At 34.8% G+C, this 19,928-nt stretch overlaps 1 protein-coding gene across 1 annotated transcript in view; it reads left to right on the top strand.

Moving 5' to 3' along the window:
* Positions 1–19,928, top strand: part of CNOT2 (CCR4-NOT transcription complex subunit 2) — a 64,392-nt gene that overhangs the window by 21,089 nt on the left and 23,375 nt on the right. Inside the window, 4 exon segments of the mRNA XM_058191524.1 lie at positions 12,916–13,038; positions 15,181–15,247; positions 18,536–18,683; positions 19,634–19,816. Coding sequence (XP_058047507.1) covers positions 12,916–13,038; positions 15,181–15,247; positions 18,536–18,683; positions 19,634–19,816 — 521 coding nt within the window.

Below are 19,928 nucleotides of genomic sequence, written 5' to 3' on the forward strand. Positions count from 1 at the left end.
AAACTTTATGTTTTGTATTTATTTCTTGATGAAATCAGTATAAATCAGATGAATTGTAATTTCTTTCAGAGGAATATAAAAGTTTTACAATCTGTCAGCAAAATCAATTAAATGTCAATTCTAAAACCTTTTAAAATAACATACCTTGTTTATGACGTTATTCAGGTAATATAGCAACTAGAGATAACTCAGAACACTTTCCTCCTAAATACTTCTAATTACATTGTATTAAATATAATTCCATCATGTTTTGATGTCCTAATATTCTCTTTACCATACTATAACTATATTACATAGCTATTCTGTATGTCACAATAATTAACAACAGTATGATTTTCTCTGGAGCTAAGAGGACAACAGAAATGAAAACAATCAATAAAATGCTCCATTTTAAGCTTGCTTACTGACCTCATGTTCATGGTCAGTTCCTAAAATTAATTCAAATACCGATTGGAGATTCTCTTAAAAATCTTCCCCAAGAATCAGTTATTGTATGTGACATTAATTGCATTGGAACAAGCTAATTTATTCTAGATTATTTTACAATTTAAGAAAATTGAAACAATTTCTTGAATCTTAATTTTATTATATGATATCTATGAGTTTATTTACATCATCATCATCATCATCATTTATTACATTTTTATCCTATCTCTTCTATATATAAAGGTTGTGAACATACCCAATACTTCTGCCTTCTATTCCTTTACAAAAGCTCTGTGGGGTAAGTTGAGTTAAAAGAGAATTACTGGCTAAATCACCTAGCTGGTTTTCATGCCTAAGGAAGGTCTAGAACTATCAAAGTCTCATGGTTTCTAGACCAGCACTTTAACCATTGCAGCAACAGGCTCTATGCATTGCTACTTTATTAAATTTAAAAGTCTGTAGAGATTCTCAGTCATCCAGGTCATGGTTGTCCCAAAGGTGTTTTTTTCATGAAGCAACTGGTTATTTGCATCCTTTTAGAGCCGGGGTGTCAAACTCAAAGCCTTCACGGCCACCCTGAAACAGCAAAGGACCAACCTGTGGTGCCTCTGCCACACAGCCTCCCAAGCTCCGTTTTTGCTGGCAGAGAGTTGCAGGAGGCCGTTGCAGCCAAAAATGGAGCTCACTTAGAGAGTTTATCTGTGTCCCCAGGATCACCTGAGTAGGGCTTCCTGGTTCCTGTGATCTGCCAATTTTTTTCTCTGGAAATCCATTCCTGCTCCCACACCACTCCAAGGGTGTTCATCCCAAAATGTATAGCTAAAAGTCTTTTGAGCAGGAATGTCAAAATCAAGGCCTAGGGGCCGGATCTAGCCCGCTGGTTGTTTAGATCTGGTCCGCAGGGCCACCCTGGAAATAGCGAAAGACTGGCCTGAGATGCCTCTGCCTGTGAAAACAGAGCTCAGGAGGGCCAAGTGCAGAGCTCATTTTTTTCTGGAAGAGGTTTGCAAGAGGCCATCCCAGCCAAAACCTGAGCTTGGGAGCCCGTTTTCACTGGCAGAGCACTTGGCCACCACAGGTGCCCCCAGCATGAGTGGCATCGAGCTGGCCATGCCCACCCCGACCCACCTGAGGTCAAACATAACCCTGATGCAGCCCTCAATGAAATCAAGTTTGACACCCCTGCTGTAGAGATTCTCAGTCATACAGGTTCATTTATTCAATTTACTTAATTACGTAGATTAGATTTGGTGTATAGGTATTAAACATTCAAAATCAGTCTGCTTGAGGAAGAGTGAATTCTTATTCCTAAATTTAACTTGTTTCCTTTCAGTGGCATCAAAGGGAAAGTGTAGGTATCGTGTGTGAATATTATTTTCATTTTTAAATACGAAAAATACTTGATGTCCACCCACCTCCATTTTGTTTGGAAATCTCTAACATAATTTAAAATTGCCTATTATTCTTCTAGTTGCTTGGTATAGCTAGTTTTTATTAGCTTTATATTCCTGAACTTTAGCCCAACCTTTGGCAGTTGGCAAAACTTTTGGCCAGAAAATGACATCAACATAATTTCAGTTCTATAATCCCATTTCCCTAAAATAAAAATAGAATCCTCATTTATTTTCTGTTTAATCTGAACTATTATCGAGAGTCCTACACTTCTATCATTGATATTTAGCTGTTTCAATTGTAAGCTATTTCGGCTGTTATTTCTGGCTTTTGTGTCTGTTCTTCTCATCTAACTATTAACTAATTTCAGAATTCTCAAATTTACATTGTTATAAAAGCCATCCCTATAATTTAGCTTTCTTGATTCAAGCTGCTGTAGCAATATGTTCCAAGATTTAATTAAGAGGGAATTCAACTCTACAAAAAGTTTCTGTTTTCCCCCGCTTTAAAATGTCCTTCCATTTTTCCCCCCATGTATTTTATTTCTGCTGTCTGAATGATATTGGGAGTTTGTGGTTGGAATAAATTCACAAATTACAATTCCTCATTAAGAGAAAATGATGAGAAATAAGAAATGAAACTTCTTTATGTCTGTTATGTAGGTGTCTTGGAAAATTGTCAATTAGCCAAGTTTGTCTGTTGCAGCAATATGGTACTGCTGCCATAATAAATAATATTCATAGTCTGTTTTTATTGTAGAAAAAAAGTTCAGAATTGGAAAATAAACTATGTTAGTAATAGTGATAGTGATGTATATAACTCACTAAGTACTCTGCTTTGGGAAATGATGAGTTAAGAAATAAACTCTCAAGCTAGAAAGATGTTTGGTAATGTAACTTTATCCCAAATGTTGGTGTATGTGCATGTTTACGATTTATAAGCCATAAAACATAAAGGAATCCAAGAATAGAAAAAAGTCTTCTAACAATTGTACTATAGAAGACTAGGGCAATTTTTTTGGCATCAAGTCACCAAGGTGCTCATACTACAATCATAAGCGAGGTTTTAGCAAATCAGTTCTATATTGTTGCTAATGGATGCTTATTGACTTATTTATGAAATTAGTTCACCTTGAAGGAAATTTATGTTTTTATATCAGTAGAATTAGAATGCAGTTTCCCTAGGCTTTAATCATCCTTAACTGTATATGAGTTTATGGCCTCTTTCAATGCAGTGTTAATTATTTTTGGGTTGCTGACTCTGTTATGGCCTGCATTCCCTGTATGTATGCAGTTAAAAAGATTAAAACAAATGAATTTGATTCACTTGCTTATGCTAAAAAAGATCAAGTTCTGTGGTGATAGAATTGATACCCAAGAGCTCTCAGAAATGAGTTGCTTTAAAAGCTGCATTTTAAGACATACAAGGAGCATAGTACAATCTTTAACATTGTTCATAAATGGAAAGTTAAAAAGGAAAAAAACTGAGAAAGCAAATTATCCAGTACAGGTAATCCATTTCATTTAGTGATCAAAGTTACAACAGACTGAACAAGTGACTTATAACCGTTTTTCACATTTAATGACCATTGCACCATCTCCATGGTCATATGATTTTTCACATGTATTTGATCACCCCCACATGGTCAAATTCAGATGCTTGGCAACTGACTCATTCCTGACAGTTGCACCATCCCAGGGTCATGTGATCACCTTTTGTGACCTTTTGACAAGCAAAATCAGTAGGGAAGTCAGCTTCATTTAAAAAACTTGTTACTAACGTAACAATTGCAGTAATTCACTTCACAACTATGGCAAGAAAGATTGTAAAATGTGGCAAAATTCACTTATAAAATGTCTCGCTTAGCAACAGAAATTTTTGGCTCAATTGAGATCATATATCAAGCATGCATTAAATAATATTTTTGCACTTTATGTATTTATAAATTATTTATGATTGATCAAATCAAATCAACAGCAATATGTATAGAGTTATTCCTCAGTGATACTGTAAGATTGTAGAATGGTTTTTTTAACAGTGACAGTAAGTGCATCCTAAATAACAGATTTAGAAGTCAGAGTTCTTTAAACTAGATTTTAAGAAAAAGAAAAGTATAATTAAACTTTGGTGATTAAATTTGGAACAGAGATTAATAAAGACAAATTCATAGATAGCATATGTTTTGAAATCGTTGTAGTATTTTGTACTTTGAGAGTTCCTTTAAGAAATAAATTGAACTTTTTTGATGTTTTATGTTTTTTTTTAATAAAATAAAACTTACTGTATTTGATAATGTTGTGAATTCACACAACTTTTCTAATAACTCAATCTACTTCATTTACAGGAAGTATCCATCAAAGCTTGCTTGCTTCAACAGACAAAAAAATTAATGGGCAAAATTACAGTTTTTAGGTAGGTAGATATTTTCCTAGTGTGTGTTAGGTGATTCTTTTAGGAAGATTTTTAAGTGGTTGATAAAGTATTTCTTTGCTAAACATTTGAAGAAGTTTAGGAATAATAAGATAAATTTGTTGTATATTAATTTGTTTGTTAAATATATGTATGGTTGGAAAAAATGAGGTCCAATTAGGACTGTAGTTTCTGGAATAGATTTAATGTTAAGGCTATTGTACTAAAAATTAACTCTTTAAACTGAATTGACAGTATTTTATTTGCTGCTGTTTGCATTCTCAGTGAATCATACATGGCAATTAATTGTAATATTTATAATAATTTTAACTCTTACAGCATTATTTGCACAGTGTATTGAAAAACCTAACCTTTCCCAAATGCCCATTTTTCAAGATAATGAATATTCATTCTATTTATTTTAATCTTAACATTTAATTGTCTAGTCATAATCGCTAAAATTCATAGGTTGATGATTCCTTTACTGCAGTGGAATTGATAAATAGTAAAATCAGTATCAATTTTTTAAAAAAAGCCTCCTCTCCCCTATATATTTTGCTCAGCAGAACAGCAACGTCATATTGTATAGTTAGTCAGGGAAGAGTGACTGGGAATGGAAATTAACTTTCTGGTCTTGCAATACTAGTGTTTCTTCTCTAATTGGAAATATAGAAATGGATATTTTCCCCAGGTTAATCATGAGCACACTTTACTCTATTTAACCTGGATGCTTATCTATAACTTTGGAGAGAGTCATAATGTATAAACAGTTTTTCCTCCAAAGCGGTCCAGACTTGACAGTATTTTCCAGCAATATCCTGGCTGCTTTCAATAATTGTATCACATACTTTATGTGGAACCTTGAAAGAAGCATTGGGTTAGTTGGCAAGCCCAACACTAGAGAAGCTACTTCCAAAGTGGTTACTTTTTTCCCCTGGACCTTTAATTATTGCCTGAATAATTTAGCTAATCTGGAGAAATGTGGAGAAAGAAGATCTTGCATCTGGTCTCTCTATTGGATGTGTCATTTCATAATTATCTTGTCAGGCTGTCTTATGGTCTGCTTGCTATTTAATAAATCTTTCTTTGTAACTGTAGATTTGAGGGTTTACCTGGTAACTTACCAACACTTGACCTGATTCTTCTAGCCATAGCCACCTGGATATTTAATGCAGTAGGATCATAGGCCTGAAAGCTGGGGAAGGGAATTACGATAATCCATGTTGGCTCTTTCAACCAGTCTGGGTCTCTAATCTGGACAAATATCAATTTGGAATATATATATAATTTGATTGTATGCATTTACTACGTTATTTGGGCAGCACTAACTTAAGAGCAATGCCTGGCAATTAAAGATATTTTCACTATAGCAAAGATTATAATGAAAACAGTAAAAAATTGAAATAAATAAAATTAGTACTGTATTACTATTGTTGCATGATTGTGACAGTCTTTCTCCACCAGCATATGGGCAGTTTCAGTCTAGATCAGCGGTTCTCAACCTGTGGGTCACGACCCCATTGGGGGCCGAATGACGATTTGCCAGGGGTCGCCTAAGACCATCAGAAATATGGGAAGTATACTTCCGAGTCGAAGAATCACGCTCCAATGGTTGATTCCACAAGCCAGCTGCAAGCTCTTCAAATCGCTAGCCGAATTCGGCTTCAGGCGCGATGAATTAAAAAAGAGATAAATCTTTGCTCTGATGTCTCCCTCTCAAGCCAGCTGCAATCACTCCCAATCGCTAGTCTAATCTGGCTTCAAGCACGATAAACTTAATAGGGGAGGAGTCTCTGCTTTAATGCCTCAGTCCTCAAGGCAATCGCAAGCAGTTCAGATCGCTAGCCAATACAGTTTCAGGCGCGATAAATTCAAAAGAACAGTTTGCTGCTTTTTCTCCCTTCTGCGGTTGGGATCGCCACATCCTGGGGAATTGTATTAAAGGGGTTGCAGCACTATAAAGGTTGAGAACTACTGGTCTAGATTAATTAGATTTCAAATAGTTTTCAAATGCAGATCAATGTATATGGCATATTGCCTGGTCCATCCTCATAGTGGTGAGGATGTGGTCACAATTGCCACAAAATGCAAACATTTATTGGACTGCAACATTATTAATTGATAAAATCTCACATTGAGATTTATATAGGATTTTGGGATCAATGTATTTGAGCTTTTTTGGCTAACATTTGGGAAATGTTGATAACATGTTATGGGCATTTCACAAAAAAATTGCTGGGATGCGATGAAAGTCACATGGTGCCCTTTTACCTGAAATTAAATTATAATAATATGCCCCATCATTTCCTTGATTATTGTTGGATGCTTTTAAAATTCATTTTGGAGGGCAGCAGGAAATTAGAGTTCAAGTATAGTACTGGGCCACAGGCCTGTCACTGCTGAATTTTTAAAAGTGCCTCATGTATTTGGGGATCCAGTCCTATTCTTGAAAATAAAAAAAAGGATTCTCTGTTTTTTTGTGCATAGTCGTTTCCTATTTACTTGTAAAATAAAAGAATATAAGTCAAATCAAGTAAGTGCAGAGATGGAGATGTCTTTGGCATGATAGCATCTTGTTTGGGTTTTAGATTTCAGCTGACAGGTTCATTTGCTCCTCTCTCTTCCCATAGTTTCTAAGGAATCAGTACCAATTCCAGGACGGTTATTATCTAGTGTAGTTCAGGCTTTCATTACCATCATGACTAGTATTTTTTCATTGAACTAGTAGGTATTGGTGTATTGATATGTCTTTAATATGATTGGATAATTTCTAATGGTACTTAGGTTTTCAGGGACTTTTCCTGTTTCCTGTATCATAAATTGATAAATCAATTTATATCTAACCTGGAAGTAAAAAGATTGCTGAAGAATATAAGTCAGCTTTCTCACCAATACAACTGATAGATTTGTTGAAATCTTAATTTTTCTCTAGAATGAGGAGTGTTTTTCTATTGAACAGAGTATATATAAATGCACTTTGGATATTGAAGGAAATGAAAATATACTTAGAATTGTGGTTTAAAAATCATAAATCCAAGTGAGGAAGAATTATAATTATCTATTGAGGTTATACTGATTCAGTAACTGAAGTGAAAAAATGTTCTCATGAAACTCAGAAAACTAGCAAAGTTCAAAGCACTTTGGTTTCCATATTTGATCAAGGAAAAGACTGCTTCCTTTCCTTGGCAGGACAGTATTTAAAGCATGGATTCAGTGGTGTCAGTATTTTTCAAAGCATTTGTACTACTATTTACATGTAAAAGTAATTGGGATGTGTAGGTGAATTTCATACTGTTGAATAGCTCACATTATAAGATGAGAAGCAATGGATGGAAACTAATCATCCTAGAACTAAGGCAACCTGGAACTAAGGAGAAATTTCCTGATCGTTAGAACAATTACTCAGTGGAGCAACTTGTCTCCAGAAGTTGTGAATGCTCCAACATCGGAAGTTTTTAAGAAGAGTTTGGACAACCATTTGTCTGAAATGGTATAGGGTTTCCTGCTTAAACAGAGGGTTGGACTTGAAGACCTCCAAGGTTCCTTCCAACTCTACTCTGTTCTATTTATGTGAGTACCTTCCTGATAGTATATTACTAATTTCAGAAGCTGCCTTCAAAGGTATTGATACTTAGTGTAATTGGGACAAAAGTGCTTATATTTACTTTTTAATTTTATTTATTTGGAATACTTGTAAGCCAAACGTGGTCAGTTACAGTTCATAAAAACAATAAAATTCTATAATATACATAATTAATTAAAAACAATCAAGAAATAGTATAGAGAGGCATTTCAGAGGCAAAAGCCTACTAAATTCCAAGTTCAAGGGTAAAAAGCTAAATTTCATCTAGAATAGAATGTTACTGTCAAAAAAGGGAATTTCAAGGCCAGAATAGCAGAACAAAAGAATGACATATTTCTTCTAGCTATGAGACATAGGAATGTCTACACAGCAGATCTTAACATCTGGCCCAGTCTATCTTCAAGTAAACTGTTAAAGGCCTTAAAAACCACTGCTAGAACTATCAAACAGTCTTTGAGCTAATAGAAGGGTTTTTAAGACAAGTGCTATATGATTTCTGAAGAGTGTTCTAGAAATAGATTCAAAGCTGCATTCTGTATTTCTTGCAATTTTTAAATAATTTTCAAGGACAAACTTAGGTAGAATGTATTACAAGAATCCAAAATGTTACTAAAGACTACTATGGGGAGACCATGCCTGTCAAGGAAGCTTGCTGAATGCATTCCAGAGAATGTATGTCACCTAGATCTTGAGTAATAAAGATACATTCAGAAATTTACCTAATCTGTACACTTATTCTTTCAGAGAGATTGCATCCTTGTTCAAAGACAAAGGCCTTTCGATTTTCCAGACCCATAAACTACAAGTTCATAATGCCTCTACCATTTTAGGATTCAGCTTCATTTTATTGACCACCTAATCATACAACTATTGCCTAGTTTTATCATTTGCAGGGATTAATTGTTATTTGTCTACCTGTACCGTAAAAGAGAATCTAATCTGCAGTACAAATGAGAAAATATTGGGTGTATAGGGTTAGAAAAATAAGAAAATCAAGCCAGCCCAACGTACAAAAATTGGGGGGATAAAAAATATTTTTCACAGAAAATTATCTTTGATTGAAAGATTAAATTTATAAAAATAAGATACAAGTAAATCTCAATTAGTGCAGTTATTAAATCCCTCAAAATGGTCACATTATTACAATATGCACTATTCAAAGTAATATTTCTATGGAAAATATGGTGATTGTTTCCAGCTTGATGAAAATAAGCAATGAAAAGTTTTAGGTATAAATTTTCATATTTGTATTAATGAAATTGTACGGTAAAGGATAATAAGAATTTAAACATATAATTAACAAAGTCTCACAGAAGTTATAGAAAGCCAGATAAAAATAAATACATTCTACTGTAGTTAGGGAACAAGGAGAAGGCGATGGTAGAGGATGAGATAGTTAGATAGTGCCATTGACACAATGAATATGAATTCGGGCAAACTCAGGAAGACAGTGGAGGACAGGGGGCCCTGGTCCATGGGGCCACAAAGAATCGGACACAACCTAGCGACTGAACAACAAATCATAGTCAAGCAGTCTAACATCCTATTTTAGTGTTTCTAACAACACATTCTTGTTCAATTACTGTATTTTTCAGTAATAAGTAGTGATAGCGTATAAGACGCAGTGCGTCTTATAGACCAAATATAAGCCTGTTTTTGGGCTCCCAAAGCCTCCGTGTGTTGCGTTTTTGCCTTTCTGGGCCCCCAGAAGCACTCTGTAGGCCAAAAATGGGATGCGCAGAGGATTCAAGGGCCCAAAAATGGGCCTGTTTTTGGCCTGCAAAGTGCTTCTGGGGGCCGGGGAGGGTGAAAACGTGATGTGTGGAGACCAAAAACTATTTTTTTTCTTGTTGTCTTCCTCTAAATCTAGGTGCGTCTTATAGTCCGAAAAACACAATATATCAGATTTTTGCTCTAATGTAATGGTTTCTTTTTTTAAAAAAATGTATAGTTTTCCTCTGAAGGAATCTTCTCCAATTTGCACATATGAAGATTAGCGGTATCCAAAATCCCAAACACAACTGTGCAGAATACCAAACACAACTAGATTAACTGAAATTTTTATTAAATGTACTTAGTGTTCCCCTCCTCCCGATCTTTTAACAGAATTTATTACTGGTGGATTCCCCCCCTCTTTTATTATTTTAATGTATAGTAGCTTTAATGTTTGTAAGCTATCCAAACTTGTCTCTCAACAAGATGGATGGCACATAAATGAAATAAAGGAAAAAAGAAGGAAAGGAAAGGAGTGACCTGGTATCAATTTACAATTTGCATTAAATCAAATACTGTGTTATTTGAATTTGCATTAATCATGACCTGACTTAGGTAGCGGAGTATATAAGCTACTTTAATGTAGCTTAAACTTTATTTGAAGAGAAACAAAAGCAAAGTACATAACAAGGAAAATGCTTTCCTTCAAGTTAGGTTAATCCTCCAAATGATAGTGGTTTCTCATTTTATTTGTGTCAGGTTTGTACCAGATTTGAATTCTCACATTAAGTTTTGAAAGAGTCCATAAGTAAATATACATATTTGGTTTCTGAGCTAGTTATAAATTATCTGAACAAATTGTCTAATTTAGAAGAGTAGATTGAATAAAACTTGCAGATCACAAAGCCTGATTAAAGAATTAACAAATATAACTCTTAGAATTAAAGCTATAATGGATCAGATTTTTGTACATAAACCACACATTTTTTTTACTTATAGCACTTTTCAGATACTGTACAGACTGCATAGTAGCAGGGCCGGAATAGCTCAGGCTGTTAGAGCCTGTTATTAGAACACAGTAGCCTGCAATTACTGCAGGTTCAAGCCCGGCCCAAGGTTGACTCAGCCTTCCATCCTTTATAAGGTAGGTAAAATGAGGACCCAGATTGTTGGGGGGGCAATAAGTTGACTTTGTAAAAATATACAAATAGAATGAGACTATTGCCTTATACACTGTAAGCCGTCCTGAGTCTTCGGAGAAGGGCGGGATATAAATGTAAACAAACAAAACAAACAAACAAAAAACAAACCTTATAAAGCAAATTTTATATATATTAAATTACAATTTTGGTGCCACTAATTGCATTTTTTATATATTATTTAGGTATGTAAGATAAAACAGATCAACTTTTTTTACATTAAGTGTATTGGATTCACAATCCATAAGATTTTTTTTAGAAACATGATCCAGGTTTAATTCTGTTTTGAGATTTAAGTCTATAGTAAAAATGTATTTTTCTGCCACTAATTGAAAATATCCTTTGTCATATAAGAATCTTATATGATAAATTACAGTACTCAATCAACTCATACAACTTGGTTCAATAATGTCTGTAATATTTCTGACTTCATACCTGTCATTCTTTGTTTTAAGAATTACTGGTCTCAGCATTCTTAGTAGTTCGGCAAAGTGCTGGGCTCTACTGACAACTAAGCCATAGGTTTCTACCTGCTGTCATAAAGTGTTTTTGTGTTCTGTTGACAAAGAAATTAAATTGGCACTGAAGAGGCCAAGATGGAAGTGTATCCTCAGCCAAAGAAATTGAGTGAGTGTGTATGGGCTAGTTATTATGTCTCAACCCAGCCTCCACATAGGAGTAGTGCTGTGGAGGAAAATTGGAGATGGGAGCATCCTGAAGGAAGGTGAGGTGTAACAAACTAGACAGAGTGGAAATGGGATTTTGTGTATCAAGGCTGAATACATGGGAGCAGTTGCAGTTTGTTTCTAATTTAAATATCTGACACTAACACTTGGCATTAGTTGTGATAGTTCCCAAATTACAAGCAATAGGAAAGAGTTACCTGTTACAGAATGTTTTCTCAGGTTTAATATATACAGGACAGTATTTTGTTGTTTCTGATTTTCATCCCTGCGATTAAAGATTTCTCCTCTCATTACTTTGCCCAGTTAGAATAAAGGAGAAGATAATCCCTGTGGTCTGTTAAGCATTTCCTTTTGTAGGTGATAATTACATTTGTGCAGTGGGATGTGGTAATCATAAAGTGAGAACACTAGTTAAATGCATTGGAGGAGGATGGGATATGGTTTTCTATAAAATGGAAGTTAAGAAACAATACCTTCAATTAAAATCAATGTCATAGTGACTGGGCACAAAAGGAACCATCCTATTGTAGGCATTGTCTCCATGACTTGATTTTTCTGATTGTAATACTACAGAGATGCAAATATTAACATTTAGCCTTCTTGGTGGGCAGTATGACTGGGCAAAATTTTGCCCATGTATCTCCATTACTCATCATCAAAGTGGATGTTATAGTTACCTTCAGTGCGTTGCTGTAAAGAACATAAGATGATACAATTCTTTATATATTTTTATATGTTATGTTTGTTGTCAAAAAACCTAGGTTCGCTGAAAAAAATATAGTTCTACAATATAAAAGCAATATAGTGAAGCTGTTAAAATACTTTTAAATATTAAAAGTAACAAATTGAACAGCTAGCCTACTAACTGCATTTTTTAAAAAAAAAATGCATAAAAGTAACAAATTGAACAGCTAACCTACTAACTGCATATATTTTTTAAAAAAATGCATACAAGTATGAGTAATTTAAAAAAATGTAGCTAAAGAATTAAATTGATTTTAATGTAGAATTTGGCTTTGAAATAAACTTTTAGACAGTTCTGATCTGAAGTTTAGAATCATATCCGTTATATCATAAGGTTTGAACTTCCTTTCCCCTCTGTTATGACCCTCAGTAATTTTTCATAAGGTTTTGTTTCCAGTTTCAATTTAGCTATAGTTTATTGTTTATGTTTAAAATTGGAACAATGGTTATGTAACTATAATTTAGGAAAAGAAGCCTGAATCATGAAGTCTGAAGTTGCTTATCTCCATTATAATTAAAACTAAATTCTAGAGAGGTGAAAAGAATAAATTGAATAGTTGAACATAAAACAAGTCCTGGTGAGTGTTACACTGGTATAGAGTTCATAAGTTTGTTCCTATAATGTTAAGATACACAGAAATGCATTACAATATATCAGACCAAACCTGCATAAATGTGTACAATTATAATCTATGCTACTTGAATACTAGGGTTTTTATTTTATAAATAACGAAAGGGAACAATGCTCTTTATTATCATCTAGGTGACAAACAGCATGTTTGGTGCTTCAAGAAAGAAGTTTGTAGAGGGGGTCGACAGTGACTACCATGATGAAAATATGTACTACGGCCAGTCATCGATGTTCCCACATCGATCAGAAAAAGATGTAAGTTTTTTGTGCATATCACATTTAATCTTAAAGTTTAGGCTTAATGAGAGTAGGTTTTTATAATATTGTACAGAATTACCCCCCACACAAAAACACAGTTACTTTTACTATACAATGTGATGGCGCAGTAGCTAGAATGCATTATTTCAGGCTGATCTGCCACTGCCAGGACTATAATACTGACTAGCTCCAGGTTGACTCAGCCTTCCATCCTTCGGTAAAATGACGACCCAGATTGTTGGGGGCAATATATGCTGACCCTGTAAACTGCTTAGAGCAGGGGTGTCAAACTCAATTTCATTGAGGGCCGCATCAGGGTTGTGTTTGACTTCGAGGGGCCGGGGTAGGTGTGGCCAGGGTGGACATGACCAGCTCGACAACACTCTTGTTGGGGGACCTGTAGTAGCCCGAGTGCTCTGCCAGCGAAAATGGGTTCCTGAACTCCATTTTCAGCTGCAACGACCTCCTGCAACCCTCTACCAGCAAAAATGGAGCTTGGGAGGGCCGCTCATGGCCGCGGGCCGGTCCTTTACTGTTTTCAGGATGGCCCTGTGAGCCAGATCTGAGCTTGAGTTTGTTGTAGAGGGAGCTGTAAAGCACTATGAAGTAATATATAAGTCTAAGTGCCATTGCTAAGTGCTATAGTTACTGCTCTTACTCTTAAAACCACAGAAAGCTCTGCAAAATTGTAAAAGTAATATCGTGGTTGTATTAATAATCATGATAACTATATTCTCAGTTGCTGGATAACTTTCCTCAGTGGCTTTGTATAGATACAAGGAAGAAGGGGGATGGAGTTTTGGGTCAATGCTCTTCAGTGGTGGTCCTACAAATAGAACTGCAAATAACATCTCAACTTCCTTTCCTGCAGTGTCACTTTAGCAAGGAAAAATTGCTAATAGTACAAAATTCAAGATTTCTAAAACATCTAAGGGTAGCACTTTTATTATCTCTGTGTAAAATTAATCAGTTCGGATACCTAAGAATTTTTACAGTAAAGGTAGTCCTTGACTTAAGATGACAATTGGGCCCCAGATTTTTGTGGCTAAGCTAAACATTTGTCAAGTGAATTTTACCCCATTTTATGACGTTTCTTATCACAGTTGTTAAGTGAATCACTGTTAAGTTAGGGTTGTGAAGTGAATCTGGCTTCCCATTGACTTTGCGTGTCAGAAAATCATAAAAGGGGATCACATTGAGACACTGCAACTGTCATAAATATGAGTCAGTTGCCAGGCATCTGAATTTTGATCACATGAACCATGGGGATGCTGCAGTGGTTGTAAGTATGAAAAATGGTCATAAGTCACTTTTTTATTGCTGTTGTAACCTTGAGCAGTCACTAAATGAACTGTTGTAAGTCAAGGGTTAATTTATTTATTTATTTATTTATTTATTTATTATTTTATTTAATTTTATTTAATTTTATTTATTTATTTATTATTCGTATTTTTATACCACCCTTCTCCGAAGACTCAGGGCGGTGTACAGCAGAAATAAAACATAAATATTGGGGGGGGGGGAAGGTTACCTGTATTAAATTTCCTCAGTTACCTGAACCAATGATTTGAGGCCTGAAGCCACACTGAAATAATCATAGGCTTTCTCTGAGTGTATATATAGCTGGCTGGCCATTATTCTTTCTATTACTTTGTTCAAAGTAATACAAAGTACTTTGTTCAAGAATATATTTATATATTTATAATTGGATATTAGTTGTTCACATCCTGAATGTCCAGGAAACCCCAAGGACAGAACAAACTGCAGCTTCTTTCACAGCACTGGGCATATAATGAACATAATTCCATTAAATAATAAGACATTTTATTTATTTGTATCCTATGTTTATTATTTTTACAAATAACTCAAAACGGTAAACATCAAACATTCCTTCTTCCTCTTGTTTTCCCAACAACAACCCTTTGAGGTGAATTGGATTAAGAGAAAATAAGGTCAACCAGCTTTTATAGCTACCATACTCCTTGGTAAAACTTAAACGTCCCTCCTTATCACATAATATAATACCATAATTCCAGTGTTTAATAAGTTTCAGTGCTTGGCTTTAAAGTGTTTAATATTTAATAACCACTATATTTTATCCTTGACTAATTTTTTTTTTACATTTGATTTCCAATTTAGATGCTGGCATCACCATCAACATCAGGTCAGCTGTCTCAGTTTGGGGCAAGTTTATATGGGCAACAAAGTAAGAAATCTATTTTTATAATAGGCAAATGGTTGTATGTGTTTGTAAGTTACCTTAAATTAGGTTCATTTAATGTAGACTTTTTTCTATTGATATAATTTTTAAACCTGTTCCGAGTATTTAAAAAAGAGAGTCTTTGAAGGTCCTGCACAGCTGCTTTGAAAACTGTCTTCAGTTATCTGTACATATGTATCATAGTCACCCTGCTTTGCTTTGTCAGCAGAAGTGTTCTGTATGTACAATGCAGACAACTGGAAATAAGTTTCAGAGCAGATGCAAAAGTGTTTCAAAAACTGCTACTACTTTTGTGCTTTGAAGACAGGTGCTTTGCTTATGTTAGCATGCAAACACCTCTTTAATTGCTTTGTATATCCTTAATAATTTCACCATAACTGCATCTTAAAATATGATGCAAACTTTTTTCCTGTAATATGCTTGCAAGCAGTTGTTTCAGTTGAGGGCATTAAAATGAACAATTCATAAATAGATTTTTTTTAATTTTAGCACTTCTACAGAACATTCAGTTGTTCATATTATTGAAATTACTTGAGAATAAATACTACTACTACTGGACTATATTTTAGACCTCATCTAACTTGCTATTTCAGTTTATGCCAAGTCAGTATTTCACAAAAACTATAGATACCTTCTATCTGGCAGTAGGTTTTTTTTCTATAAATAAATAGCAAACTTTTATTAGTTACAAAGGGAATATTCATGAATAATATTTTAGGAACGACAACATCCTCTTGGATTTTAAATAAAAAACATCAGTACCTAGGGTATTATTTTGTTGGCTCCTTCATTATAATAAAATGGATCAGAAATGTTTCCAGATTATGGGTAAATTTTAAACTGCTCCTAAATTACTTCTTCAGATTAAGAATTTCTGTGTATATTATTAAGTCTGTAGGGACACGGTGGCTCAGTGGCTAGGACGCTGAGCTTGTTGATCGAAAGGTCGGCAGTTCAGCGGTTCGAATCCCTAGTGCCATGTAACTGGCTGAGCTCCCGTTAGTTGTCCCAGCTTCTGCCAACCTAGCAGTTTGAAAGCACGTAAAAAATGCAAGTAGAAAAATAGGGACCACCTTTGGTGGGAAGGTAACAGCGTTCCGTGTGCCTTTAGTGTTTAATCATGCCGGCCACATGACCAGGGAGACATCTGCGGACAGCGCTGGCTCTTCGGCTTTGAAATGGAGATGAGGACCGCCACCTAGAGTCGGGAACGACTAGCACATATGTGCGAGGGGAACCTTTATCTTTTTATCCTAGATCGCTTTCTAATTGAACTGTGAGACTGTTTTCTTCATTAGAGTTGAAGTGGCATAAGCAAATGATTATATTTGAATGATTATATTGCAGTTCTTGACTAGGGTGCTTTAGGAATCCTTACCATTCCAAAATGCTAGTTATGCTCCTCAGAATGCTTTGTTTCTCTTGTTCATGTTCACGTATAGGAGAGCATAGTAGTAGTATATTTTAGAAATGTGCTTTTTACTCTCAGACCTGTGAACTGCATGTAAGACTAGCAGAGAATAGAAAGTCTGGTCAGAGCATTCAAGGGGAAATTATGATTTTGACATATAAAGTGATAGCTTTAAGAATTTTTTTACAACAAAGAATAATCATATCCTTAGCAGCTGTTCTCAGCTGTTGGGGAGCTTCTCTCAGATACAGATGAATGAATTTGTCCCTTTAGACAACATTGTTGGCAGTGCTTCCTTCTCATTTAGGGAGATGGTAATATGCATGACTTTTTTCATTATACCAAATAACACACTCACACACCCACATGTATGTGTATATGTATATGCATGTATATGTATATGTAAAATTTCAAGACAAATAGTGATAGCTTTAGTCCTTCCCACCTCAGCATGGATAAACATTTCATCCTTTGTTGTATGCTGATTGTATTGATATAAATGTCTATATTCTTACCTTAAATAGTAGTTTATAGTTGACTTAAAATAGAGCATAAAAAGCCATTCTTTTTTCAATTGCATGTTCTGCATAAGCCTGTTTTTGAAATATGTTCTTCTAAATTCTTTATCCTGTTACAAAAGAATTGCTTATATTAGAATGAGCAATATATTAGATGTTTCTATTTACTACTGTCCTTAATATTTTCATATGGTCTTCTTTCTCTCTTACACTCATAGGTGCATAACATTCATAGATATAAATAGACATCTTTAATATGTTTAATACATAAAAAATTAAAATAAGGAATATGTTTTTAAATATTTAAAAAAAGCAATTTATTTTTGTAACTTTTGATTAATATGAATAGTTTGATTTGTTACATAAATTCAAATGTAGTTTTGGATCACAAATGTATATTGCCTTGTCTATTATTTTTCTGTCTCCAGAAAGCAGACTATATGAATAGATCCCTCCAAGAAATCTTCATTTGGCCTTTGTAAATTAAGGTTTTGAAGCATAGCTTGCATCAAAACTAAATGTTTATATTTGTGACCAAAACACAGCACTGTCCTACTCATATTACTCAGGAGACATAGGGGAAGAGGAATTTCACATCTGTTCCTCTTCCTTTCTCTTTGTTTCTCCCCATCTTATAACTCCCATTGCCTTTCCCCTCTCCAGAAGCTCCCTGAAGAATTATTTTAAGGGGAAAATAGAAAAAAAACCCATTATGCCAGCAATATCCATTCTACTTGCAGATGGACACCATTGAATTAATTAATAGTACACAATAATACATTTGATGCAAGTCTACTATCATTGTTTAGTAAGTTGGCATAGATTTCAGCTGTGACTGTAATTGGAATATAAGTGTAAGTGTCATATCTACTAATAAATGTTGGAAATGCAAACTTGTGATATACTCTGCAAACTATCCTGATCTTCAGCAATTGATTGTTGATAATTAATAATCAACAATCAATTAAACAGTGTTTTAAACTGTATGAAGTAGATTATTGATTAAGAAATTTAGGGAATTCCTCTAGACATAGAAACTGTTTAGTTTGGATTTGTTCATTTAAAAAAAACATTTTTGATTCTCAAGTGTTTTTGGGGGAAAAAACTAAACTACATATTTAATCCATAATTATCCTACTCAAAAATCTTTTCATTAACCTTTTTAATAAAAAACAAAGTTTGGAAATTGAAAACAATGAATTTAAAATCTTGTTTTCATAAAATGGTGGTCTGCTTGTCTAAATTTTCCTTTGATATTTATTAAGATATTATTTTTAATTGCAAACAGATAAGATTATCCTTAATTCTCTCCATTGTCCTGCTTTTGATTTTTTTTTTCAATAGGTGCACTAGGCCTTCCAATGAGGGGGATGAGCAACAATACTCCTCAGTTAAATCGCAGCCTATCACAAGGCACTCAGTTACCAAGCCACGTAACACCAACAACAGGGGTACCAACAATGTCACTTCACACGCCTCCATCTCCGAGCAGGTATTTATTGATAACAAATATTTCTCCAGGACATTTTCTATTATGCCGTTTTATTTCCTTAGAAGTAGTTTGCATTCTAGATATTTTTGAAATAATAAACCAAGTGTTTGCTTCCTGGATTGTTGCTTCTGCTTTGTGTAGGGCAGTGGTGGGTTGCTACCGGTTCGTCCCAGTTAAGGCAAACCGGTAGCAGCTGTGCCGGGAGGCTCCGCCCACCCACCTGGACATCATCAAATATGATCTGTGCATGCACAGAAGCTTCTGCTCATGCGTAGAAGTTGTGCGCACTAGAGCAAACAAGGTAGCAAAGGTAAGTGAAACCCATCCCTGGTGTAGGGCAAAAACTTCTAATGCAATATTGATTCTACTACAGAAAATAATGTATACGTTCTGTTGAGGTAGATAGGTGGATGCTTTTAGGAAAATCTTGCAGCATTGATAAAATAGTTGCTTGCTGAATTTCAGCAGCCCTGGCCGTTCCCTAACTTAGGACGTGCAGCGAACTTACTAACTTCTATTTGTTAAGTAATAAATAGTATTTATTAAGTAATATTAAATTTAAAGTAATAAAATATTACATGTGAGTTTGCTGCAGCATCCTGGGGAACCATAGTGCACAGTCTGAGAACAGTTCTAGCCTATTAAGCCCATACTGATATTTCCAAGTCCCTATAGAGCTTTCATGAAACATAATCTTGAGCACTAATATTGTTTTTAAATATCCAAGCCTAATTGAACTTGGGAGCTCTGAAATTTGGGAGTTTCTGAAATTTTAAAAACACTACCAATCACTATTGATACAAATGAAAAAGATGGACAACTGGTGGTCTTCATTATAAAATGACTCATTTCATGTGTGTCTAAAATGTCCACTTAGAAATGATTGGCTTGAACAAAGTAGATATAATGATATGCTGACATATTCGTTATTGTTGTATCATATTTTTCAGGGGTATATTGCCTATGAATCCTAGGAATATGATGAACCACTCCCAGGTTGGCCAGGGCATTGGAATTCCCAGCAGGACAAACAGCATGAGCAGTTCAGGTTTAGGCAGTCCTAATCGAAGTTCACCCAGCATAATTTGTATGCCAAAGCAACAACCCTCTCGACAACCTTTTACTGTGAACAGGTATGATAAATTCAGGGTGATATATCCTATGCTATATGAAGGGCATTCCATTAGACAAAGAGCTTCCGTTTTCATTCCTCCTCATTCCCATGCACATTACTTTTCTGATAAA

This window comes from Ahaetulla prasina, chromosome 7, assembly GCF_028640845.1.
Source record: "Ahaetulla prasina isolate Xishuangbanna chromosome 7, ASM2864084v1, whole genome shotgun sequence".
Classification (NCBI taxonomy): domain Eukaryota; kingdom Metazoa; phylum Chordata; class Lepidosauria; order Squamata; family Colubridae; genus Ahaetulla; species Ahaetulla prasina.